The 26,977-nt window shown below is 38.3% G+C and overlaps 1 protein-coding gene across 1 annotated transcript in view; it reads right to left on the bottom strand.

Annotated features, from left to right (window-relative positions):
- Positions 1-26,977, bottom strand: part of LOC136875947 (splicing factor U2AF 50 kDa subunit) — a 179,854-nt gene that overhangs the window by 21,232 nt on the left and 131,645 nt on the right. The window contains exon 7 of the mRNA XM_067149566.2: positions 18,347-18,463. Within this exon, the coding sequence (XP_067005667.2) occupies positions 18,347-18,463 (117 nt within the window). The remainder of the gene's footprint in view (positions 1-18,346; positions 18,464-26,977) is intronic.

The following is a 26,977-nucleotide window of genomic DNA, read 5'->3' as shown; positions in this document are numbered from 1 at the left end:
GGAGCAGAAACTTGGACAATGACACAGAAGGATGAGAGTCGAATACAGGCAGCCGAAATGAAGTTCTTGAGGTGTATGATACAGAAGAGTAGAAGAGACAAAATAAGGAATGAGAAAATCCAGAAAGAAATTGGAGTGGAAAAAAATGAACGATAGAATAGAGAAGAGCTGACTAAGATGGTTTGGGCACATAAAGCAAATAAGTGATGAAAGAATGCCAAAAAAGTGATGGAAATGCAAATGGAAGGAAGGAGAGGCCGCGGACAACCATGATTGAGATGGAAGGACACAATCCAATGCAGTATTATAGAAAGAAACTCGACTGGGACACACTGTTGGAGGAGGAGTGGTGGAAAGACTGAAGAAAGTGGAGAGGAACCATATCTGCCCCTACCCGGCTATAGCTGGATAAAGGGAAATGATGATGATGATGATGATGATGACGATGATGATGATGAAGAAAATCCTGGTCTTCAAAGATAGTCCTCACTTTGAAAAAATTGCAGAGGGATGTTACCTGGTCCGGGAGATTTTCTTGGTTTCACAATTTTGAGGACTTTGGTGAATTCATTGAAGGTTGGCTGGAGTGCAATCCACAGTTGCAAAGGATGTTGTAGCACTTGTTGGAAGAAGTCTTGTGCAGCAGTTGAGCAGGCTGAAGCATTCTTTCCAGCATCTTAATATGTCTTGACTGTCTGTAAGGATGGTGTTATTGTCAACGGCTTCCAGTGTAACTGATGAAGAGCAAGAGGATCCTAAAAGTTCCTTTAGTTTGTTGAAGAAATTCCTATGGTCTCTGGTATCGTACAAATTCTGGAGTTTCTTGGTTTTGTGCTGCCACCATTCATTTTTCATCTGTCTTATATCAGCCTGATATTTCATCTTAAGCTCTTGAAAACATGCTTTCTTCACTACAGAGGAAGGGTCTTGCGTAAGGGATAAGTAGGCTTCCCTATTTTTAATACCAGTAATTAGTTTCAGAATGTTTTCATTAATATCACCATACCAGTCATTTCTCTTCCTTTTCTCATAGCTAATTGGCTTTTTCGGCCAAATCTTTCATGGTAGTTGGATAAGTGGTCTATTCCAGCTCTACATCCTTGGTATTGATTGGATTGGAAGTCAAGTTGCTCTGTCATGGCATTTTGGAATTCTTTAGCAACAGTTTCATTTTGAAGTTTGGAGTTCTTAAATTTCTTCCTTGAAGGGTTTGTGGAACGAGTATATGATTTCTGGTGCACCAAAATTCTGAGTCGGCTGATAAGAAGTCTATGATCCATCCATCAGTCGTCAATGTTTCTAGCTGTCTTTGTGATGAGGATGTATTTCTTGTCATGTTGTAGAGTTATGACATAATCAATGCATTGCCAGTGTTTTGAATGTGAGTGCAACCATGTAGTTTTGTATCTGGTTGATAAATGGAATTGTGTGCTGCTGATGAGTTTATGCTCAGCTCAGAGGCCAAGAAGAAGTAATCCATTTGCATTACAGTTTCCTATGCTCTGATTACCCATGACATAATCCCATAGCCGATTATCTCTACCCACTCTAGCACTGAAGTCATCAAGTAGTAATAATTAATTCATGGTGGGCACTTAGGAAAGTATTGTATTCAGTTGATAGCAGAATTTATTCTTAGAATTTTCAGAGCTGTCCAAAGTACGCAGTGGTAAGAGTGATGAATTTATCTTCAGAGATTGGTATGCGGAGGGTCATGAGTCTTTCATTAACTGCAGTAGGACTTACCTAAGCATGTTTACCAGTTTAGTTTCACATGTTTTCTTACATATATAAATGATATAAGTAAAGAACTGGAATAAAAAATGAGGCCTTTTGCAAATAATATTATTCTGAATAGAGTAATAAATGTTACAAGATTGTGAACAACTGCCAAAAGAACTCGACAATGTTGAGAGATGGACAGCAGACAATGGTATGATGATAAATGGGGTTAAAAGTCAGGTTGTGAGTTTCACTAATAAGGAAAGTCCTCTCAATTTTAATTACTGGTTTGATGGGGTGAAAGTTTTCTTTTTTGCTTTATGTCGCGCCGACACAGACAGGCCTTATGGCGACAATGGGACAGGGCCTTAATTAAGGTACAGTCCCAGCATTTGCCTGGTGTGAAAATGGAAAACCACAGAAAACCATTTTCAGGGCTGCTGACAGTGGGGTTCGAACCTACTATCTCCCGAATGCTGGAAAGTTCCTTATGGGGATCATTGTAAGCATCTAGGTGTTAATATAAGGAATGATCTTCAATGAGTTAATCACATAAATGAGATTTTAAAAGGGTACAGATCTCTGCATATGGTTATGAGGGTATTTAGGGATTGTAGTTAGGATGTAAGGGAGAGGGCATATAAGTCCCTGGTAAGACACCAACTAGAGTATAGTTCCAGTGTATGTGATCCTCACCAGGATTACTTGTTTCGATAACTGGATAAAATCCAAAGTAAAGCAGCTCAATATGTTCTGGGTAATTGCCAACAAAATAGTAGGGTTATAAAAATGTTGCAAAGTTGAGGCTGGGAAGACTTGGGAGAAAGGAGACGAGCTGCTCCTCTGAGTGGTATGTTCCAACTTGTTATTGGGGATAAACTTAACCATAATAGGTATTTTATTTGATCCTGTATTGATTTGTCTAAATCTATTAAAGAAACTACTTAAAATAGTTTATGTTGGGTCCACCTTGTCAATACACTTTTAATGATTGAAAATTATTTGTTCCTTGATTTGACTTCACAGATGAAGGGAATGCTTATTGTTCTTGAAACATGACAGAATAAAAATTTTCAATCATTAAAAGTGTATTGACAAGGTGTACCCAACATAAACTATTTTAAATAGTTTCTTTAATTGATTGTTACTGGGGAGATAGTGTGGAATGACATTAGTAAATGAATAAGTCTGTGTGATGTTTTTAAAAGTAGGAAAGATAACGGTATGAAAATAAAGCTGGAGATCAAGAGGACAAATGGGAGTTAATATTCATTTATGGGAAGGGGAGTCAGGGACAATTACTTAAGAAAAAACTAGGAAAACAACAGATAGGGAATCTGCCACCTGGATGACTGCCCTAAATGCAGGTCTCTGGTGATCAATTCACTGACTGATTTATTATTATTATTATTATTATTATTATTATTATTACTACTACTATTATGCGTGAACGGCCCCTTTCGGAACACACGAAGCTTTATTTATGATTTTGTTTGCGTGGATCCAGGATCCTTTCACCTATTGACTAAGGAGCCTCTTCCTTTCTTCGTCCACTTGGTACCTGCTCTTTTTGGTACTTCATTCTCTGGAGTAACTTACCACTTGTCAATTTTCTTTCTATATATATTTCGATTCAAAATTTCTTCAGGTTGAATTTGTGCGCCTTCATGTCCGCTTTTGTTTGTTGTATCCAAGGAAAATTCTTCAGTTTATCAACTCTTTCAAGAACTTGGTGGGTTAGTCTGGTTTCTGGAAGCCTCTTAACATGTCCATAAAATTTTAGCCTTCTTTTCCTGAGGTCTGGCCCAAAATTAGATAATTTTTCTGTGGATTTCCAGGTTTGGAGGTGGTACCCTTCTTCCGTGTCTCTTGGTACTAAAATTTTCCTCATGATTTTTCGCTCTTCTTTTAGGATATTTTCCAGCTCGCCCTTCCTATGAAGCATTAGAGTTTCCCCTGCGTACAAAGCCTCAGGTTTGATTACAGTATTGTAATGTTTAATCTTAACGTGGAGAGACATACATTTTTTGTTGTAGATTTCTCTTGTTCTCCCATATGCTCTTCTGAGTTTTTGGACACGGTTGTTTTGGGCTATTTTCTTTTGTCCAGTTGGTTCGAGGATTTCGCCCAGGTATTTGAAGTGAGAAACTCTGTTGATTTGTCCGTATTTTGTATGATGATAAATGGGGTTAAAAGTCAGGTTGTGAGTTTCACTAATAAGGAAAGTCCTCTCAATTTTAATTACTGGTTTGATGGGGTGAAAGTTTTCTTTTTTGCTTTATGTCGCGCCGACACAGACAGGCCTTATGGCGACAATGGGACAGGGCCTTAATTAAGGTACAGTCCCAGCATTTGCCTGGTGTGAAAATGGAAAACCACAGAAAACCATTTTCAGGGCTGCTGACAGTGGGGTTCGAACCTACTATCTCCCGAATGCTGGAAAGTTCCTTATGGGGATCATTGTAAGCATCTAGGTGTTAATATAAGGAATGATCTTCAATGAGTTAATCACATAAATGAGATTTTAAAAGGGTACAGATCTCTGCATATGGTTATGAGGGTATTTAGGGATTGTAGTTAGGATGTAAGGGAGAGGGCATATAAGTCCCTGGTAAGACACCAACTAGAGTATAGTTCCAGTGTATGTGATCCTCACCAGGATTACTTGTTTCGATAACTGGATAAAATCCAAAGTAAAGCAGCTCAATATGTTCTGGGTAATTGCCAACAAAATAGTAGGGTTATAAAAATGTTGCAAAGTTGAGGCTGGGAAGACTTGGGAGAAAGGAGACGAGCTGCTCCTCTGAGTGGTATGTTCCAACTTGTTATTGGGGATAAACTTAACCATAATAGGTATTTTATTTGATCCTGTATTGATTTGTCTAAATCTATTAAAGAAACTACTTAAAATAGTTTATGTTGGGTCCACCTTGTCAATACACTTTTAATGATTGAAAATTATTTGTTCCTTGATTTGACTTCACAGATGAAGGGAATGCTTATTGTTCTTGAAACATGACAGAATAAAAATTTTCAATCATTAAAAGTGTATTGACAAGGTGTACCCAACATAAACTATTTTAAATAGTTTCTTTAATTGATTGTTACTGGGGAGATAGTGTGGAATGACATTAGTAAATGAATAAGTCTGTGTGATGTTTTTAAAAGTAGGAAAGATAACGGTATGAAAATAAAGCTGGAGATCAAGAGGACAAATGGGAGTTAATATTCATTTATGGGAAGGGGAGTCAGGGACAATTACTTAAGAAAAAACTAGGAAAACAACAGATAGGGAATCTGCCACCTGGATGACTGCCCTAAATGCAGGTCTCTGGTGATCAATTCACTGATTGATTTATTATTATTATTATTATTATTATTATTATTATTATTACTACTACTATTATGCGTGAACGGCCCCTTTCGGAACACACGAAGCTTTATTTATGATTTTGTTTGCGTGGATCCAGGATCCTTTCACCTATTGACTAAGGAGCCTCTTCCTTTCTTCGTCCACTTGGTACCTGCTCTTTTTGGTACTTCATTCTCTGGAGTAACTTACCACTTGTCAATTTTCTTTCTATATATATTTCGATTCAAAATTTCTTCAGGTTGAATTTGTGCGCCTTCATGTCCGCTTTTGTTTGTTGTATCCAAGGAAAATTCTTCAGTTTATCAACTCTTTCAAGAACTTGGTGGGTTAGTCTGGTTTCTGGAAGCCTCTTAACATGTCCATAAAATTTTAGCCTTCTTTTCCTGAGGTCTGGCCCAAAATTAGATAATTTTTCTGTGGATTTCCAGGTTTGGAGGTGGTACCCTTCTTCCGTGTCTCTTGGTACTAAAATTTTCCTCATGATTTTTCGCTCTTCTTTTAGGATATTTTCCAGCTCGCCCTTCCTATGAAGCATTAGAGTTTCCCCTGCGTACAAAGCCTCAGGTTTGATTACAGTATTGTAATGTTTAATCTTAACGTGGAGAGACATACATTTTTTGTTGTAGATTTCTCTTGTTCTCCCATATGCTCTTCTGAGTTTTTGGACACGGTTGTTTTGGGCTATTTTCTTTTGTCCAGTTGGTTCGAGGATTTCGCCCAGGTATTTGAAGTGAGAAACTCTGTTGATTTGTCCGTATTTTGTATTGAGACTATGGATGACTAGTTATGCACTGAAAAATTCAGTTTTCTGGAAGGAGATCTGAAGTCCGACCTTACTGGCACATTCTTGTAGAATTTCCACTTGCTTTATTGCTGTGACTTCATTGCTGGACAAAAGGGCCAGGTCATCCCCGAAGGCAAAGCATGGAATTTCAAGCTTGTTTTTTTGTGTCCAAATGTTTACTGGGTTCCAGCTATTTTGTGCTTTCAGTTCTTTTTCCCATTCCCTCATCACCTTATCTGGGACAAGGTTGAAGAGGAGGGGTGACAGTCCATCTCCTTGCCGGACACCAGTTTTTATCAGGAATTCGTCTGAGATTTCTCCCATGAATTTCACTCTTGATGTCAGCGAGGGTCTGTTTGGTCAAGTTTAGCGTTTTAGAATCCAGTCCCTGTTCTTTCAGGATGCTGAACAGAGATTGACGCTCAACTGAATCATAAGCCTTCTTGAAATCTACGAAGGTACAGATGATTGGAAGGTTTCTGAGGGCCCTGAATTTTAGAGCGGTTTTGAGTTTGAAGATCTGTTCAGTGCACGATCTGTGAGGGCAGAACCCAGCTTGATATTCACCAATCTTATGCTCGAGTTGTTCTTGTATTCTTTTCAACAGGCATGCAGAAAAAATTTTGTAGCCGACTTCAAGGAGGGAGATTTCCCTATAGTTGTTGACATCCATTTTGTCTCCTTTTTTGTGAAGTGGGTGAATCAAGGCACATTTCCAGGCTTGTGGGAGTTTTTCGTTTTTCCAGATTTTCTGTATGATTTCTGTAAGTTCCTTGAGTGAATTTGGACGAAGATTCTTAAGAAATTCTGCAACAATCCCATCTCTTCCTGAGGTTCTGTTATTCTTTAGTCGTTTAATGTGGCTCTGAAATTCTTCCTGGTTTGGTGGAGGTGATTCTGGGTGAGTGAAACTGGAGGCTTCTTCAAGAAATCTTTCAGTGGATTTGGGGCAGTTAAGAAGTTCTGAGAAGTACCATGCAAGTTCCTGACAGTTTTCTTTATTAGTAAGCACCAATTTTCCGTTTTTTTCCCTGAAACATAAGTTCTGTGGAATGTATCCTTGGATTTTTTCTGTGAATGTTCTGTAGAAATCCCTTGTGTTGTGGTTTCTAAAGTTTTCTTCAATTGAGTCCAGTTGTTCTTTCAGGTGCTTTCTTGCCTGATGGTTTTGGATACTTGTTTTCTGGTCTCATAAAATTCTCGTTGAGTTTTCTGGGATTTTTTCCTGTTGTATTTCTGAAATGCAGATTTTCTTAACTCTAGGGCTTGGTTGCATGTTGAGTTCCACCAGGGGTGTTTTGTATTCCTTTATAAGGGTAAATTTCTCGTGCCTTCTGTATGATTTTGGTGTGGAATTCTTCCCATGATTTCACTGGTTGCTTTTCCCATGTTTCTTTTAGATCCGTAACAGGAATCCTTTTTATGTCAAATTTCTGTTGTTGAATTTTCTTGGGGAAGTATTTTCTTGGAGTAAATTTTACTTTAACTCTTGTGAGATAGTGATCAGAGTCGATGTTTGCTTTTCTTCTCACTTGTACATTGTGTACCTCTTTCTGTAGCGGATATGAGATAGCTACATGATCAATCTGAAATTCGCCAATGGATTCAATGGAGGACCTCCAGGTTTTTTGTTTCTTGGGATGCTTCCTGAGGGATGTGGACATGATTTTAAGGTTGCACTGTTGACATAGTTCAATGAGTCTTGAACCGTTTTTGTTGGTAAATTTTTGTGCCAGGTAGAGTCTGACAGTTTTCCTGTGTTCCTTTTCACGGCCGATTTGTGCATTGAAATCGCCTAAGAGAATTTTGACATCATCCTTTGGAATTTTTGAAATTATCTCTTCAAGTTTGTTCCAAAATTTGTCCACATTTTGGGGATTCTTCTTGTTGTCTATATTTGTAGGGGTGTGTGCATTTATTAATGTATATTTTTTATTGGCACACTGAATCCTCATGGTAATTAGGTGATGGTTGATGGAATTAACTTCTTGGATCAAGTTCAGTATACTTTTATGCACTACGAAGCTCATACCAAATAAAGGGGTCCTATTTAGACTCTTTTGGTCTGTTTTACTTCTGAATATACGGTGATTTCCATAATCCAAGGTGGCTTCATCAGTAAATCGAGTTTCCTGCAGGGCAAGGATAAGAATTTTTTGCCGATTAAGTTCTGTGACTAAATTTAGTAAATCTATCTGGTTGAATCAAAGTGTTGATATTGAATGTACCAATGTACGTAGGGGTTTTGTGGGATAGTTTACCAGAGAGCTCCGACTCTCTCCCATGTTTTCGTGGTTGTCCAGGCTCTCCAGAATCCGGAAGTCTGGTTGCCGTCTCAATGCGACGGGTGGATTGGGTACCACCTGGGGTAATGTTGATACTATGCTCACGAATCATGTTTGGCTTGTAATAGGAGATCCAGCAGTGCTGGGTGCCTTAGAACCAGGGATTGTTAGTTCCTGGAGCTTGGTATTGCCGCTGCACCCACAAGGTGTCAGATGCGGACCAGGAAGCCGGTGGATATCACTTAGACGCACCTGGATTTTAAACAGGCTTTTTATTACTATCCCAAACAGCAAGGGTGCCTCTTCCGTCAGTTGCGCCGTACCAATGATCTTCATCTCCACCTTCACTGCCGTTGAGGTCTTCACTCGTAACCGTGAGCTGGGACCCTTACCAGATGATACACACCGGTTCAGTGTGCTCTGGGACTCACATAGGCAGGGGCGCCACCCCCTGGGCAGGGCTGCCTCCGAAGAGGGTCCCTACCTGCTACTCCACTGATTTATTATTATTATTATTATTATTATTATTATTATTATTATTATTATTATTATTATTATTAAATATACTGACTTACCAACACATTTACACTTAGCTGAATTTGGCATAAATATCTATAATCTCATCTGCAATGTGGATCATTAACATAAAACAAGGTTAACATTTGAAAAAAGTAGTTGGGCACCACTGCAATAAAGTTATAGATAGAATGAACATAGCATGAAACTGGAACATCTACAAGAGTGGATCATAAACTGACTATATTTTGACTGCTCAATCTTACCTGCGTACCTGCCAAAAATCTAAATATGGCAGCAAATCACAGCCAAGAAAACAACCATAAAACTCTTGAAAACCACAGTTATGCCAATCCTGACCTACGGGATTGAAATAGTATGGCACAACCTAAGGTGCAAGGACCTTACTACAATGGAATGCATGAAGCCCCGTTTCCTTAAAGTAGCCCTTGCAATTTTGCAATCTTCAGATATGCACCATCAAGACTTGTCTACAAGTTAGACAAAAAAAGCTTCTTGGTAGAAGATCTATGACTCATATTCTCACTGCCATCAATTGACAACTGGATGCAACTGTTGGAACAGAGGAAAAGAAGAGAGAACAGATATGGCTGGAATTTTACTCCACCCGTGCATTGATTGGCAGGACATGGACAGGACCCAAACAACATCTTTGACACATCATAAGCCTGGTAGCTCATGGTTACCACCACACGATATGTAAGACCAAATCCTATCATGAGCAAGGACCGGATTGTCTCTGCAAATTTTGTAATAAACCTTGCGACAGGTACCACCTAACAAATTGCAAAAACAGAACGAAATTGATTAGTGAATACAGTAAAGTTTTAAATTGTGAGGAAAAAGAAAGTATTTATACTATTATAATGTACCTGCAACATTTATGCACAGTTGTTTTCATATTGTACGCCATTGGCTGCAATATTTTTTTAAATCACACCTGAGTTGTACATTACTCAAAAGGAATATAAACTCATTTTCGCATAATAATATATATTAAATTAACAAAACAGTATCATAATTAACATATCCTATACTTCTCGACAATTACATATCTAAGAATACAAAGTTTGCGGGCAGTTGCTTCGGTGACCTTCCTAACCCAAAATGAATGATATTTGATTTACTCATACTCGGCTCTGAATTAAACCTGCCAACATCACAGTAATAAATTAAAATAAGAAATGAAATGGTTCAACCTATTCAGTACAATTAACTAAGAAATGTAGTGTTACATTCATATTTGACTAAAAGCCGTACTGGTTTTGACCACCAATCTGGGTCATCATCAGCTGATTAAAAATACAAAAAACAGTGCACAGGAAAACAAGAAATTAAAAGGATAAGTCTTTCAAAAGCAGTTGAAGAGGCGATATAAGACAATAAGGATTAGCACTTTGCGATTTTAAATCATAAAAACCAGAAGAAGTTGAAAATCAGTCACTTACATGAAGCACGGCGCAAGCCCTTGAAGAGTAGCACAACACACGCAATGTCTGGCACTGTGCCTCAAAATGTTTACGAGAAGAGGTGAACAGTTCAGTCAACCAACCTGTATACACTGTCAGGCGTGAAGTCACAACACGATTTAATAAATATGAAGTTCCAGAAATGTGTGGAAGTCAAAGACAAGTCATTTACCGGTAATTGAAGTGAGATGCTAGCTCCTGAAGATCAGCACAACATAGGCCTACTCAATGTCCGGCACTGCTTTTAAATGCTGGCGAAACTCTGTGAAAAGCTTAATGATCAAGGCTGCTAATGCTTCAGTTGCAAAAATATATATAATACAATTTAATATAATTGACGTATGTATTGTTAATAAGATCTTGTAGATTCTTAAGAAATGCGGAAGAGTTGACGTAAAAAACAATTGTGAAGAGAAAAATGTAAAAAGTGCAATATTAGAAACAAATGAAAAACGCATATGCATAGCATGTTATTTCTTGACGATAAGAATTCGGGTCGCACTTGAGGTAGCTTAAAACTTTCGCTGCGCTATTTTTAAACAGTACACTTAGAGAAAAATGTAATTTTTTTTCGTATTTTCCAAATGAACTGAAATTTTACTTTATAAAGGTTAGTAACATTCAACACCATTGCACCATTTTTAACTCAACTTTGGCAAACTAGCAGTGACATTTGACCTTGAAACATACATTACTGTGATACATCTCGAAACACGGAACTGGACACATTGCAGGCTGTCCTGGGCAATTCTTACACAAAAAATACTGTCTGTTTTCTCTTTCACAATCCCTTTCCTTTCTTTGAACATTTTGCTGGTAATGCGGAACAAACAACACAATTAGGTTTGTGACTCTTGTCCTGTTGCTCCACAAGAAAGTGCCATTCCGTCAGGCGCGCTTGAGGTGTGTAGACTAATCAGAAGGTCTTCCTCATTTCGCCGGCGGACAGTGCTGATACTCTCGTAGAAGTCCCATTATGGCAGAATTTCTGAAGTCAGGAGCACTAATTGCCCTCGCATATAATTTCATTTTTGTAATTCTTATATCATCACTAATATCCTGTCAGTCCGATACAAAAAGATCTTCCTCGTTGGCTCTTTCTTCCGAAAAATCACTATGCATATCATCACTTATTTCATTGTCCAAATTTACTGAACAGTCTGAATTAGAATCGGCCACTAAGAGATTGAAGATTTCTTCGCTGTAATTACTAATGTTGTTCTGCGCGCTCATAGCTGCTGAGTGAAACCTGCTATCGGCCAAACAGCTGCCAGGAATGTTGGCGGGCGGATGAAAGGTAATAAATAAACATAGGTCCAGTATTGGTGGTTTTCAAAGTTTTCAAACAAAGCTTAGTATGGTACCTAGTCAATACTTGACTACAGATGTTTGTATTATTGAATGCGCCTTTATTAAAGAAGCACGCAGAAACTATAGCAGGAAAGTACCAAGTCGACAAAAGTAGATTACCACAGCTAATGCTATAGGGAAGTAAGTTGAAAAAAGTTGACTTCCACAGCGAAAGAGTTAAGGTAGCGTAAGGTATGAGTAAGGTAAATTTGAATGTTGTAATGATCTGAACTGTAGGTGGTAATATAGTATACAGTTATATTTGGAAAATAGGTATTTTTTCCCCCCGAGACGAGAGGTGAAGAGAAAAGATAGGATAAGGTAATAAAGGAGGAGGATTAGTAGATAAGAGAAGATTAAAAGAGCTGGAAGTTAAAAAGAAAACACAACCAAATTTACCTTACTCATACCTTACACTACCTCAAGTACGACTCAAATTCTTATCTTCAAGAAATAACATGCTATGCATATGCGTTTTCAATTGTTTCCAATATTGTGCTTTATATCATTTTTCTCTTCAAATTGTTTTTTACGTCAGCTGTTCTGCATTTCTTAAGAATCTACAAGATCCTATTAACATTGATACATACATCAATTATATTAAATTGTATTATATATATTTTCGCAACTGAAGCATTAGCAGCCTTGATCATTAAGCTTTTCACAGAGTTTCGTCGGCATTTAAAAGCACAGTGCCGGACATTGAGTAGACCTATGTTTGCGCTGATCTTCAGGAGCTAGCATCTCATTTCAATTAAACAACTTGTCTTCGACTTCCACACATTTCTGGGACTTCATATTTATTAAATCGTGTTGTGACTTCGCGCCTTACAGTGTATGCAGGCTGGTTGACTGTACTGTTCACCTCTTCTCGTAAACATTTTGAGGCACAGTGCCGGACACTGCATGTGTTGTGCTACTCTTCAAGGGCTTGCGCCGTGCTTCATATAAGTGACTGATCTTCAACTTCTTCTGGTTTTTATGATTTAAAATCGCACAGTGCTAATCCTTATTGTCTTATACTGCCTCGTCAATTGCTTTTGAAAGACTTATCCTTTTAATTTCTTGTTTTCCTGTGCACTGTTTTTTGTATTTTTAATCGGCTGATGATGACCCAGATTGGTGGTCGAAACTGGTACCGCTTTTAGTCAAATAAGAATGGAACACTACATTTCTTAGTTAATTGTACTGAATAGGTTGAACCATTTCATTTCTTATTTCAATTTAATTGTGATACAGTTCAATACGGAACATTATGAATTTTTTTTCTTTAAATCACAGTAATACCCTTGTCAGGAATCCAGATTTGCTATGAACCACATAACTTAACACTGACAATGTTCCCTGGTAGCTGCTTCCCTAAATGCCATGAAAGTCGGCTGAACTGATGTCTCATGTATTCTTCAATTTTCCCAAAATTGATATTGTGCACATTGAAGATATTCACATTGACATCATAAAATATATTCAGAGTATTGGAAATAATCCAAACCACTGCTAGGATAACATGCCACAAATATTAACAAAATACATACAAACACTCCCTCACACAGTGATCAAACACGTCATGCTGCATCTTCAAAAGACCGCACACACATTCAACTCAACAAGCTAAGTTTCATTATTACTGTATGACATGGAATTTCACAGATGATATACAACTTCAATGAATGCAGAAGCCGAAACGTCTGGCTTGGTATCAGTATGAGAATAAATATCAGAATACTGTATACGTGAATGTGTCTCTCCCCTCAGGAGCTTTCTCTTTCTATATATGCCCCTGGTTCACGCCATGTGGCCTTTACAGAAGACCCAGTAATAAATGTTCTGTATGAGCATCTTATTTATTTAATTTTTTAAATTTATGTATTTATTTATTTATTTATTTATTTATTTACAGAGAGTATTTTTTAAGTAAGGTCCGTTTGAAAATAAGTACACAACGAAAGGTTATTTCAAAAAAGTAAATTTATTTTCAGAAAGTACATACTTCACTTTATTTTTCGACATAGTTGCCAAGTTTGTTCAAACACTTATCATACCTCGTACCCAATTTTAAAATATACTCTTCATAGAAACTTGCCGCCTGCTCTGATAACCAAGAGTTCACTGGCATTTTCACGTCGTCGTCATCATTGTAATGGTTGCCACAGAGGTGATGTTTGAGGTGGAGGAACAGATGATAATCACTCGTCGCAAGATCAGGACTGTAGGGTAGGTGGTCTAAAACTTCCCAGCCAAAACTGTCCAATAAATCGCGGGTCTGACCTGCAGTGTGAGGTCTTGTATTGTCATGGAGAAGGACAATTCCCTTTGTCAGCATGCCGCGTGTTTTGTTTTGAATCGCTCTGCGTAGCTTTCTCAGGGTTTGGCAGTATGCTTCTGCATTGATAGTGGTTCCTCGTTGCATGAAGTCGACCAACAAAACATCATGCCTATCCCAAAACACCGACGCCATGATTTTGCACTGGGACAGAGTCTGTTTGGCCTTCACCTTTACAGGCGAGTGTGTGTGTCTCCATTCCATGCTCTGTAGCTTCGATTCGGGCGTGATATGCGAAACCCATGTTTCGTCTTCAGTTACGATCTGACTCAAGAAGCAATCACCTTCTTCGTCATAACGAGTCAAGAACTTCATCGCACACTAAAATCTTTGGTTTTTGTGGTCCTATGTTAGGAGTTTCAGGACCCAACGGGAGCACAGTTTCCTAAACTTTAGGTGTTCAGAAACAATGTTGTAAAGCACTGATCTCGACATGTCAGGAAATTCGTTTGAGAGACCTGTTATTGTTAAGCGCCTGTTCTCACGAATCTTCACTTCAACTGAAACCACCAAATCATCTATAATCGAAGAAGGGCGACCAGAGCGGTCCTCATCATGGACGTTGTCACAGCCATCTTTGAATTGTCGTACCCACCTACGCGCTTTATTTTCACTCATAATAGTATCACCGTACACTTCGCAAATCTGTCGATTAATTTCTGCAGCAGACAGTTACCTTGCTGACAAAAACCATATCACTGACTGAACCTCACATGCGGCAAGCGAGTTGATAGTCTTAAACGTTTTGAAAGCACAGAACAGAACCGTACAGGTTAGCTACCGAGCTGAAAATGAGCACAGTTGTTCCCGAGGCATGCCGGTACACGACGCACGCGCTCGTTGCGATATGCACGCGAACTACTAGTGTCTACAACAAAACGGACCTTACTTAAAAAACACGCTTCGTATTTATTTATTTATTTATTTATTTATTTATTGTGAAACTACACATGAACATAGGGAATGTACATGTGAAGACTTGCAGAAGGCAGAAGTTTTCAGTCAGCAATATATAAAGGTACTTGGATATAATATCCAGTTAGAGAAGGCAACTAATAATGGCAAAATAATGAAATTTACCTATGATAAGATACAAAAGTTGAAAGCTAGAAAGGCAGCTGTGGTTGATAAGATTTCTGGGGATATGTATATCAAAGGCTATGGGATGGGATATAGTGCCATAACTGAAATACTTATTTGATTACTGTTTGCAGGAAGAAGCTATACCAGATGAATGGAAAGTTGCAACAGCAGCCCCAGTGTTGAAGGGAAATGATGATAAACATAAAGCATAATACTACAAGACAGTCAGCCTGACACGTGTTGCCTGCAAGCTCTGGGAAAGCATTCTTTCTGATTATATTAGACACGTTTTGAAATTAATAACTGGTGTAATAGAAGGCAGTTCGGATTTAGGAAAGTTATTTCAGTGAAGCTCAACTTGTACTATTCCAGCAAGATATAGCAGATTCAGGAGGTCAAATGGACTGTATCGCTACTGACTTATCCAAAGCTTTTGATAGGGTAGATCATGGGAGATTACTGATGAAAATTAGGGCAATTGGACTAGACAACAGAGTGGTTAAATGGGTGGCTACAGTTCTACAAAATAGAACTTAGAGAATTTTTGCAAGTTGCTTTACATCGTACCGACACAGACAGGTCTTATGGCGACGATGGGACAGGAAGGAGCTAGGAGTGCCTTAATTAGGTACAGCCAGGAGTGAAAATGGGAAACCACGAAAAACCATCTTCAGGGCTGCCGACTGTGGGGTTCAGACCCACTATCTCCCAAATACTGGATACTGGCCACAATTAAGCGACTGCAGCTATCGAGCTCGGTACTCAGAGAATTAGAGTCGGTGAAGCATTATCTGAACCTGTAATGATTAAGAGGGGGTCCTGCAGGGCAGTATTATTGGACCTTTATGTTTTCTTTTATGTATAAATGATATGAGTAAAGATCTGGAATCACCGGGTGAGTTGGCCGTGCGGGTAACGGCGCGCAGCTGTGAGCTTTAATCCGGGGCGGGATATAGTTGGTTCGAACCCCACTGTCGGCAGCCCTGAAGATGGTTTTCCGTGGTTTCCCATTTTCACACCAGTCAAATGCTGGGGCTGTACCTTAATTAAGGCCAAAGCCGCTTCCTTCCCATTCCTAGGCCTTTCCTGTTCCATCATCGCCATAAGACCTATCTATGTCAGTGCGACGTAAAAGCAAATAGCAAAAACAAAACAAATAAATCTCGAATCACAAATAAGGATATTTGTGGACGGTGTTATACTGTACAGAGTAGTAAATGAGTTGCAGGACAGTGAGCGACTTCAGGGGGACTTGAACAATGTAGTGAGATAGACAGCAGACATGGTATGAATGTAAATGGGATGAAAAGATAAGTTGTAAGTTTCACCAAGAGGAGTCCGACTCGTTGACTGAATAGTCAGCGTACTAGCCTTCGGTTCAGAGGGTCCCAGGTTCGATTCCCGGCCAGGTCGCGGATTTTAACTTTAATTGGTTAATTTCAATGGCACGGGGGCTGGGTGTGTGTTGTCTTCATCATCATTTCATCCTCCTCATGACGCGCAGGTCGCCTACGGGAGTCAAATAGAAAGACCTGCACCTGGCGAACCGAACCCGTTCTGGGATTTCCTGGCACTAAAAGCCATACGACATTTCATTTCATTTCATTTTACCAAGAGGAAAAGTCCTCTCAGTTTGAATTATTGTGTTGATGGGGTAATAGTACCTCACGGGGAACAATGTAAGTACCTAGTGTTAATATAAGGAATGATCTTCATATGGGTTATCATATTAACGATGTAGTTAAGAAAGGTTACAGATCTCTTCACATGGTTATGATTATGAAAAGTATCTTGATTTTTCTGGGTAATTTCCGACAAAAGAGTAGCATTACAAAAATGTTGCAAAGTTTGGGCTGGGAAGACTTGGGAGAAAGGAGGTGAGCTGCTCGACTAAGTGGTATGTTCTGAGCTGTCAGTGGAGAGATGGCTTTGAGTGACATTACGAAAGTTATTCTGCTAATGATGTCTTTAAAAGTAGGAAAGATCACAATACGAAGATAAAGTTGGAATTCAACAAGACAAACTGGGGGAAACATTTGTTTATAGGAAGGGGAATTAGGGATTGGAATAACTTAAAAAGGAGATGTTCAATAAAATTCCAATTTTCTTGAAATCATTTAAGAAAACAATAGATAGGGAATCTACCACCAGGGCGACTGCCCTAAATGCAGATCAGTAGTGAATGATTGACTGATTGAGTATTTAGGGGGTATAAGAGGGCGTATAAGTCCCTGGTAAGACCAAAGTAAGAGTATGGTTCCAGTGTATGGGACCCTCACCGGAACTACTGGAGAACTGGAAAAAAATCAGCACAATTTATTCTGGGTGATTTCTGACAAAGGAGTAGTGTTACTAAAATGTTGCAAACTTTGGGCTGGGATGACTTGGGAGTAAGGAAACGAGATGCTTGACTATGTGGTATGTAGTACCAATACAGTTGGTCCATGATTGGAAATTATAAATTTTCCAGCTAATTCATTCCTGGTTGCCAGCATTTCACCCCAGTGTGCTAAGTTGGGCTCACCAGTTGGTAAATAGCACAACTACCAAGACGCATGGCTAGTGCATACTGCGGAGGCCAATGCCTAAGCTACCTGGAACCACCGGCAGTGCCAATGCACTATGAGAGACATTGCCTCATTTTCAAAAAATTGATGCCTACCTGGCCATCAGATGATAAAGATGTTGATTCCCACAGGGAACCTGAAATATTTGTTCCGAATGAATAAATTTATAATATCAATATAGTTGGTCCGTTATTGAACATTATAAATTTTCCAGCTAACTCATTCCTGGTTGCCAGCATTTCGCCTCAGTGTGCTAATTTGGGCTCATCAGTTGGTAAATAGCACACCTACTAAGACGCATGGCTAGTGCATATTGTATATACAGTACCTATTTCAATTATGTCTTTTGAACTTGAAACTCTATTCTCTTCATTAACCACGTAAGTGTGCAGTCCAAAACATACAGGTATGAAATTTTGAAGTGGTCAACAGAACGCAAGATGCAACACAGTGCATTCATGAAGAGATTTTGGGAGGATAAGAAGGCACAAACCATCAAACCAACTAACAAGTTCAAACGCGCTCTATGAATGGGCATAACGAAGAAAGAAAGAAAGAAAGAAAGAAAGAAGAATAATAAACAAAATTTTAAAAAAAGTTTGTGCAACTATTGGCTATAATGACCATTAACTGCCAGTCCCGTCAGAGTCGTTATAACCATTTACATTGTAATAACTTACTAAGATTACTAGGCTTGGTCCATTCTTTGCTTATCACAGAATTTAATTATACTTGACTCTATGCCAAGGAAATCTTAAATAAAGAAAGAATATCTGCAGGTATTCTAGATTCTGTTTCCATCATTTTTGCTACATTCTAGTTACTAGTTACTGTACTTCAATGAGTTCCTCACCTCTAATGTACAGTATTCTTTCCCCAGGGTAACTCTACAATTGACGACAGATTCACCAGGCCCCTTAGCAAACCCAGAAATAATCATCAAGTTATTGAAGAATTCTGCCACTTTTTCCTAAAACACACAAAAATTATAAGTACAAAGAAAAAAGGAGAGCATGGAAATAAAAGGCAAACTTAAAATAATATGCAACTGCTCATATAAAATTTTATAGATTGAAGGTAAATTTTAACAATCTCGCAATGTGCTTAAACATCTTTTCTTTAATCTAGAAACACAAACAAATGTTACCATATCAAAACAGGTTATCAGGCAAGGCTCAACATACAACAGGTACATGGGGCTGCAGAACACAAGATCCCTAATCCCAAAGATATAAAGACAATGATACCACTATGATCACCAACAATAAATTATAAAGGAATACAGCAGCTGAAACTGACCACAGTGACATCTAATTGAGCATTACCTCCATCAATTGCATTATATACGTAGATATATCGCAACATGAAGACTGTACAGACTGTTCACTGTGAAGTACTTTGAATTAAAGCAAATTATTATGATCACTGATAAAATTCAGCTAGACACTACAATATTTATTACCAACTTCTTTAGATAAATCTCATGGAGAGAATGGGTTTTAAACATATGCAATATACAGTAGAACCTCGATAATTCGAAATCGGTTAATTCAAAATCCCACGTAATTCGAAGAAGCTCTCGTTCCCGGAAACATGAGATACAGTTTTGCATGTTATTTAAATTGTTTAATTCGAAATACGGATAATTCATCATTCGAAGTACATTGTCGGCCCCATTACCGAAATTCAGACTTTTAATTCGAAACTGCCTTTACATTTTAAAACAATAGTATTGCACCCGTCCACCTCCCGAGTCCCAGACTAGCATTTATCTCAGGGGTGTCGGTTCATTATTTAAATCATCAAATATAAATATAACGGCATAATAGAACACGGGGATGAACGGAGCAACTTAAAATTAAAAGGGGGAAGGCTCGATTGTAACTTGAATTTAAGGACTCCATGATAGGACTAGGAAGTGACTGTTACTTTAAAAAGGGCATCATCTAACTACAATAAAAAGATTATGAGAGTGGTTTCCTTTGAAATAATTTGCCAGAAGGAGCGGTTTATTACGCCATTTGACGTATAAAACTTTGATACACGTGGCAACAATATTTGAATTTACACACATGTTACATATATAAATCACTTGCCATACCGCAAGTGGTATCAATATCTTGCTGCGTTGCTTCTGAAATAAAATGACATTTTGGAGGTATAATTTACGGATCGATTCCATTTGAATCGAACCGTTACTCAAGGATATAGCTTCCTTCTATCGGGAGCCCGAGCATAACCCATGTTACGGTCGGCTTCCCGATTTAACTAAGATGATGTACTCCGGCTATATACATTTTTCCGAGACCGGTACTCGGACTGGGTAATGTTTCTCGTGAAGTGCGAAAACTGGATTCCACGGACAGTCCCTATCTTACGATATCCAGCTGATGCCATACCAATGAATTAGCATATACATATTATTTACATGTGATCTGAATTGTCACCAGTTAGCCTCAGTAGACTACTGACACAGATGAGATAACGAGAAGCGGTGGGAAATACCGTGGCCATGGCCCCCCTCGCATCGCGAGCGAAGTAAACAAACACGCAAGTATGTAACATCGTCCCATACGGAGACCGTACAATAAAGAGGTACCAAATGACTCTAATATTATCATTCTCATTATTCAACATACGAATAGAGGGACGTTGTCACCAAACAATTTAATCCACGATATTATCATCCTCGAAATTATTATTATTATTATTATTATTCCTCAACGGTTCCTGGCACTGTCACGTTGATTAATATCGTCATTATTATGCGGGATGCAAACACCAAGTGGTTATTACTGTTATTATTATTATTATATCCCTCTCGTGGTTATTATTATTATTAATGAATAGGTGACCCAAGATATTATTATTATTCACGTCACTTAAAAGGTTATTATTATTAATGGACCGGTCACTTCCGCCAAATTATATATTAAGATATCGGTCGCAATTACAAATTAATTCACTGATCAACCAACGACATCATTACAGTTATTATTATGACAATTATTATTAATCCGACCGCGGTGATTTAACATCGTCCTTACATTGTTATTATTATCGGTTGCATATTCTCAATTAGATTCCCGTTTAACATCGTTATCAACGCTCAATTAATTAAGGCGGTCCAATCCTTTATCTGCAATATTTATTATTATTATTATCACGACATCATGATTGTCCTCACTCGTTATTACAATGAATACAATATACGACCATTTCTGTGGAATCTGAACTCTCATTATCCTTAGATCCCTTGTATCTCAACGAATAACTGTGCAGTCTATTTATTTCGTACATGCTGTCACGGGTTCGAATTCTACCCGCTGCGTAACTCAGTATTTCTCTGTGACACTGCCCGTACATTTTACACTCATATCAATATCCTAAGTGTCTCTCGTACGGAATTTATTTTTCTCTCTATCTCAATATTCCTCGATTCATTTATTTATTCCTCACAGAATTATCGACTGACTTATTTATTCATTTCGGACATCGTACGACCTTTTATTATCTGACTGCAAATTCTTTCACATTTTCTATCTCATTTGGATCTATGCCTTAGTTCATTCTCCACAAATAATCGTAACATCTTGAAATTATATTTACCAAACTTTGACAATCATGGTCTCGTAATATTAGCACTATATGTTCCGGCTAATGAATCGCAACTTCAAAACGCGACATTTATACGTAAAAAAATATTGGACCGTAATTTAAACCACACGTTCATTAACATGTACGGATTATTAACACCGATCTACATTTCAATATTATTAATCGATCAAATTAAGTTATCACGCACTTTAATTCCAAATTAAAACGACCTCCCGTCATTAAATGATTCCCAATAAACTCAACACTTGATCACATGAATTATTATTATCTCCAAATCGTATTAAAAAAAATATCTTCACAAAAAAAATAGTTATATTATTTATTTATTATTATTATTAATATTTAAAAAAAATAATAATTTCGCCTGTAACTCGGTAGTCCACTCTTATTATGTTTAACGCATAACCCCTTGTACAAAGTCGATTTATTCTGGCACTAAACACTCCAGATATGATTTACTTGGAAATATTATATTAATCGCATCTCACAAATTTAACAACTTCACTTTGAAAATATGACCATATTAATTCCAACAAAACACACTTGGTATGGCGAAGCTGGATTTTCCTTCCATGTCATTAAATGGCTCGTTAAAATGACAAAACATAAAAGCACATATCGGGTCTTATTTAACTAGCATAATCAAAATCAAATGTAAAGAAAATTATCGACTACAAAGAAAATATGAATGCATGCATGACTTAACGTACTACACTATATATACAAATTTACATCTCCAACAAACTGAATACCTAAAAGACCCGATTATTTACATTATTATGATTTACTACTGTCCGTGCTACAAATTTAGGATGGGGTCGTTAAGCGACCCATCTTGTTACAGAAGGTAACCAAGTATAATCAAATTATTCCCATTTTTCCCATCACGATAACATTTCCCAAATATATTTTACAGTTTAGTACTCATCTTAGTTATCGGTATTCCATTGCAGCTTTGCAGACGAGAGGCTTCATCCAGCCCCTCTCTGCGTTTTACTCCTCCATCCTTGATGGCGTAGTTTCACAAAAGATTTCCTGGCACATTATTATTTTACACTCATATCTTGATTACCACAAACCTTCACCATTTACTACGTTAACACAACAAATTTATATCCTAGACCCAAGAATTTAATATATTTACACTATTTAATCTTCGTCCACCTACCGCACAATGGACCTGGACACGTACGACGAGGTGTCAACTATTTCGCCCGTCGCGATACGCCCGATTTATACGGCATTCTTGACGTGTTCATTACATCGGTTCGGTATAGCTAAGTACAGGCTACTACTTCCTTAAAGTACTGTTCGTCACACAGTCTATTATGTACGTACTTATGGTGATATATTTTATACTACTCTCTTGCAGGGTAATTACTTTACGTCACTGATTATTCATAAATAACAAACACTATCCTACGTTAACTATTTCCAGATTTAACATGTTGCTTGAGCGCGATCACACTTTACAAACACTGGCGGATGCTCGCGCCATTAAATGACTGTACGTCCGTAGAATTCTAAGTTACCGGCGACCAACAGTTCAGCTCCCGATATTCAATTCACGTGTGCTGGCGACCGTCAATTCAGCTCCAACGATTCAAGACAAGTGGCTGGCGACCGTCAATTCAGCTCCAACGATTCAAGACAAGTGGCTGGCGACCGTCAATTCAGCTCCGTATATATGGATGAAGCCTTTTTCCCGCGGATTTGTTGACGTCATGCCCCTTAGGGAGGGGGTGGATTTTTAATATCGGTACTTGCACTCCGAATTGGAAGTTAAAATTTACATCAAATTAATCCACTCCGCTAGCATATCTGCTGGATAAAATATGAACTCCAGGTGATCACAGATTTAGGAGATATGGATGGATTTCGCTCCTCACATTTCGCGCCTTCGTAAGCGTCCCTGACAACGTGGTCTCCTTTCAGCCAATGAGATTCAAGCTGTCCGGTTTCCAAGAAATCCAGCCTTCAATTTATTTAATTTGCCAATAAGTATTGATTATTTTTCCATGCGTGACATCTAATAAATTCATTACATCCATCCGCGTACTCATATTAATTTATTTACTGATTACTTTTGTAGTTACGAAAATATCTCATCCATCATTCCTTAAGATGGTATCACTGAGTCTCCCATCAAATTTTTACTATTGGCCGGCAAGCGGTCACGTGATTTAAATCTCCACCTGCTCGAACTTAGGCTAGCGAACGTACACTCAGCCGCTGTAATTTTCCATGAGGTCATGGAATTTCCGTCCTACCAAAAATATCCCAAGGTCTTACTCATGTGGTGAGTTTTCTTTGTATGATTCTCCCCCTTCCTCTTTCTGACCAAGACTTATTTGTGGACTCTGTATTTCCTTGTACGCCAACTAATGATATTCCCTGCTGTGAAGTAGCTAAAAGTTGTCGTGTTGAGCTAATCCGTCAGGCTCCAGTCTGTCGTCCTTCCTTCGCTCTGATTTCGACATTACCTAAACGAAATATTTTCAAATACACTCCTCTGTATTTCAATAAATGTCTCATATTATTTTACCGATCAAATCATGATTGATTATGGGCCTAAGTCACTCGGGTTCAGTATGTTACAGAGTAATTTCAACTCGAAATTTATCCGCGTCATAATAGAACGCGTGTTCCGGAACGTGGAGGGGTAGCTTTCCGCACTTACACTCACTTCGGTGGGTCTACAGTGCGCTTCACGATTGCCAAGTTGAATGAAATCGGCATTCTTTGGTATTCAACTTTTTAAGGAACGCCGTAATATCACGCAACAGGCAGTGTGCGGGAAAACAGAATGCGCGAACACTGGCGATGCCGACAGTTGACGAAAAAGCGTGGCTCATATAATAAATTCGTAGGCACCGAACAATACTGTCATTGCCGATGAAACTGCATTGCTTTATTTTAATGCGAGCCCAAACGGTCTTATGGTTTTAAAGGAGAAAGTGCCAGCCGGAGAATGGTACAAGGGTCGGGGATGGGGGTCATAGTAGTGCATTGCAATTGCAATGCACATGGAAGCGAGGAACTTTATCTCCTCGTCATAGAAAAGTTCGATAAGCTACAAGGTTTAAAGGGCGTCGGGCACTTTCCATCCCAGTACAAAGCATCTAAAAATGCAAACAGTAGTGATATCCAAAATATAATGCATTTGCACAGAGGAACCAGCATAATTTATCCTCGTCTTTGAATTGTGTGATTTTTTTTCTTTCGTTGCGTGAGGTTATGTTCGTCAGTGATTTATCCAAGTGCATTATTTGAACATTGTAAATGCACCTTGTTGGATACATTTCGGAAATAGTTTTTCCATGGCATTGGAAAGGTTTAAACTGTGAATCGAGGTGATGGCATGTATTAATGGGTCTTAGAATACTTTGTGACGCGGCAAGTGTTTACATTTCTGAAGTACAAGAGAAGTGCCATGGCGGGATATCGTACAAGGATAGAGTCATAGGAAAGTTTGATTTTAAGGGCATCCGGTACTTTCTGTGTAAATACAAGGCATCTAAAATGCATACAGTATAGTACTCCAATGAATAAAGCACTTGCACATGGGAGCCAGCATAGATTTCTCCTCATCTTTGAATCGTGCTTTTTTTTTTTCATTGCGTGAGGTTATATTTGCCAGTGAGATATGTAAGTGCATTATTTTAATACTGTAAATGCACATTTTTGGATAAATTTTGGAAATATTTCTTTTTTCATGGCATTTGAAAGGTATAAACTGTGAATCAAAGTTAACTGCATGCAGTAACGGGCCTTAGAATATTTTGTAACGCGGCAAGGGTTGGTACTTCTGAATTGCGAATTGGCGGTTAATTCGAAATCACGTAATTCGAAGTCCCTTGCCGCGTTACAAAATATTCTAAGGCCCGTTACTGCATGCAGTTAACTTCGATTCACAGTTTATACCTTTCAAATGCCATGAAAAAAGAAATATTTCCAAAATTTATCCAAAAATGTGCATTTACAGTATTAAAATAATGCACTTACATATCTCACTGGCAAATATAACCTCACGCAATGAAAAAAAGAAAGCACGATTCAAAGATGAGGAGAAATCTATGCTGGCTCCCATGTGCAAGTGCTTTATTCATTTGAGTACTATACTGTATGCATTTTAGATGCCTTGTATTTACACAGAAAGTACCGGATGCCCTTAAAATCAAACTTTCCTATGACTCTATCCTTGTACGATATCCCGCCATGGCACTTCTCTTGTACTTCAGAAATGTAAACACTTGCCGCGTCACAAAGTATTCTAAGACCCATTAATACATGCCATCACCTCGATTCACAGTTTAAACCTTTCCAATGCCATGGAAAAACTATTTCCGAAATGTATCCAACAAGGTGCATTTACAATGTTCAAATAATGCACTTGGATAAATCACTGACGAACATAACCTCACGCAACGAAAGAAAAAAAATCACACAATTCAAAGACGAGGATAAATTATGCTGGTTCCCCTGTGCAAATGCATTATATTTTGGATATCACTACTGTTTGCATTTTTAGATGCTTTGTACTGGGATGGAAAGTGCCCGACGCCCTTTAAACCTTGTAGCTTATCGAACTTTTCTATGACGAGGAGATAAAGTTCCTCGCTTCCATGTGCATTGCAATTGCAATGCACTACTATGACCCCCATCCCCGACCCTTGTACCATTCTCCGGCTGGCACTTTCTCCTTTAAAACCATAAGACCGTTTGGGCTCGCATTAAAATAAAGCAATGCAGTTTCATCGGCAATGACAGTATTCTTCGGTGCCTACGAATTTATTATATGAGCCACGCTTTTTCGTCAACTGTCGGCATCGCCAGTGTTCGCGCATTCTGTTTTCCCGCACACTGCCTGTTGCGTGATATTACGGCGTTCCTTAAAAAGTTGAATACCAAAGAATGCCGATTTCATTCAACTTGGCAATCGTGAAGCGCACTGTAGACCCACCGAAGTGAGTGTAAGTGCGGAAAGCTACCCCTCCACGTTCCGGAACACGCGTTCTATTATGACGCGGATAAATTTCGAGTTGAAATTACTCTGTAACATACTATTGTTTTAAAATGTAAAGGCAGTTTCGAATTAAAAGTCTGAATTTCGGTAATGGGGCCGACAATGTACTTCGAATGATGAATTATCCGTATTTCGAATTAAACAATTTAAATAACATGCAAAACTGTATCTCATGTTTCCGGGAACGAGAGCTTCTTCGAATTACGTGGGATTTTGAATTAACCGATTTCGAATTATCGAGGTTCTACTGTAGATGTATGGTGTGATTTATTCTAGCAGATGATGGCCCTTAGGGGAAAAAACATGTTCAGATTTAATAAATTACTTGGCCTTAATGGCAGACTGCAATCTAAAATCACAGAACCTGAAGACAGACACAGAAAGCATGATATAAAATTAGCACTTCCAGTACTACAGTGATGTCGCCTCAGAACAAACCTGTAAGTCTGAATGTAAGGCAGGAAATACAAAACTGGAATGGGTGGATCATTTCAGGTTCTTATAATATTTAATTTCCCCTGTAGTATAGTAAGTAAAATCAAACCAAGGTGTAGCAAGGTTAATGCAGTGAGCTTGCAGATGACATTAACAGTATTCTGTAAGAAAGAAGCAAATTCTCAGACTAAATTATCATTACATCAGTCTGCCTTCAAACCAACTCTGCTGTACGGGAATGAAAACTGAGTAGACTCAGAATATCTTATTCATAAATTGGATGCAACAGACATAACCACAGTGAGATCAAAGCTAGTACAAACTGGTGAGAAAAATGACAGGAGAGAACTCAGAATGAGCTGATTAAGACAAAATTACAAATGAACTTGTCGGAGGAAGATGTGC

The sequence above is a fragment of the Anabrus simplex genome, chromosome 6 (assembly GCF_040414725.1).
Source record: "Anabrus simplex isolate iqAnaSimp1 chromosome 6, ASM4041472v1, whole genome shotgun sequence".
NCBI classification, from domain to species: Eukaryota; Metazoa; Arthropoda; class Insecta; order Orthoptera; family Tettigoniidae; genus Anabrus; species Anabrus simplex.
The sequence above is the reverse complement of the archived record's forward strand: the minus strand, read 5'-3'. Positions and strand labels throughout refer to the sequence as shown.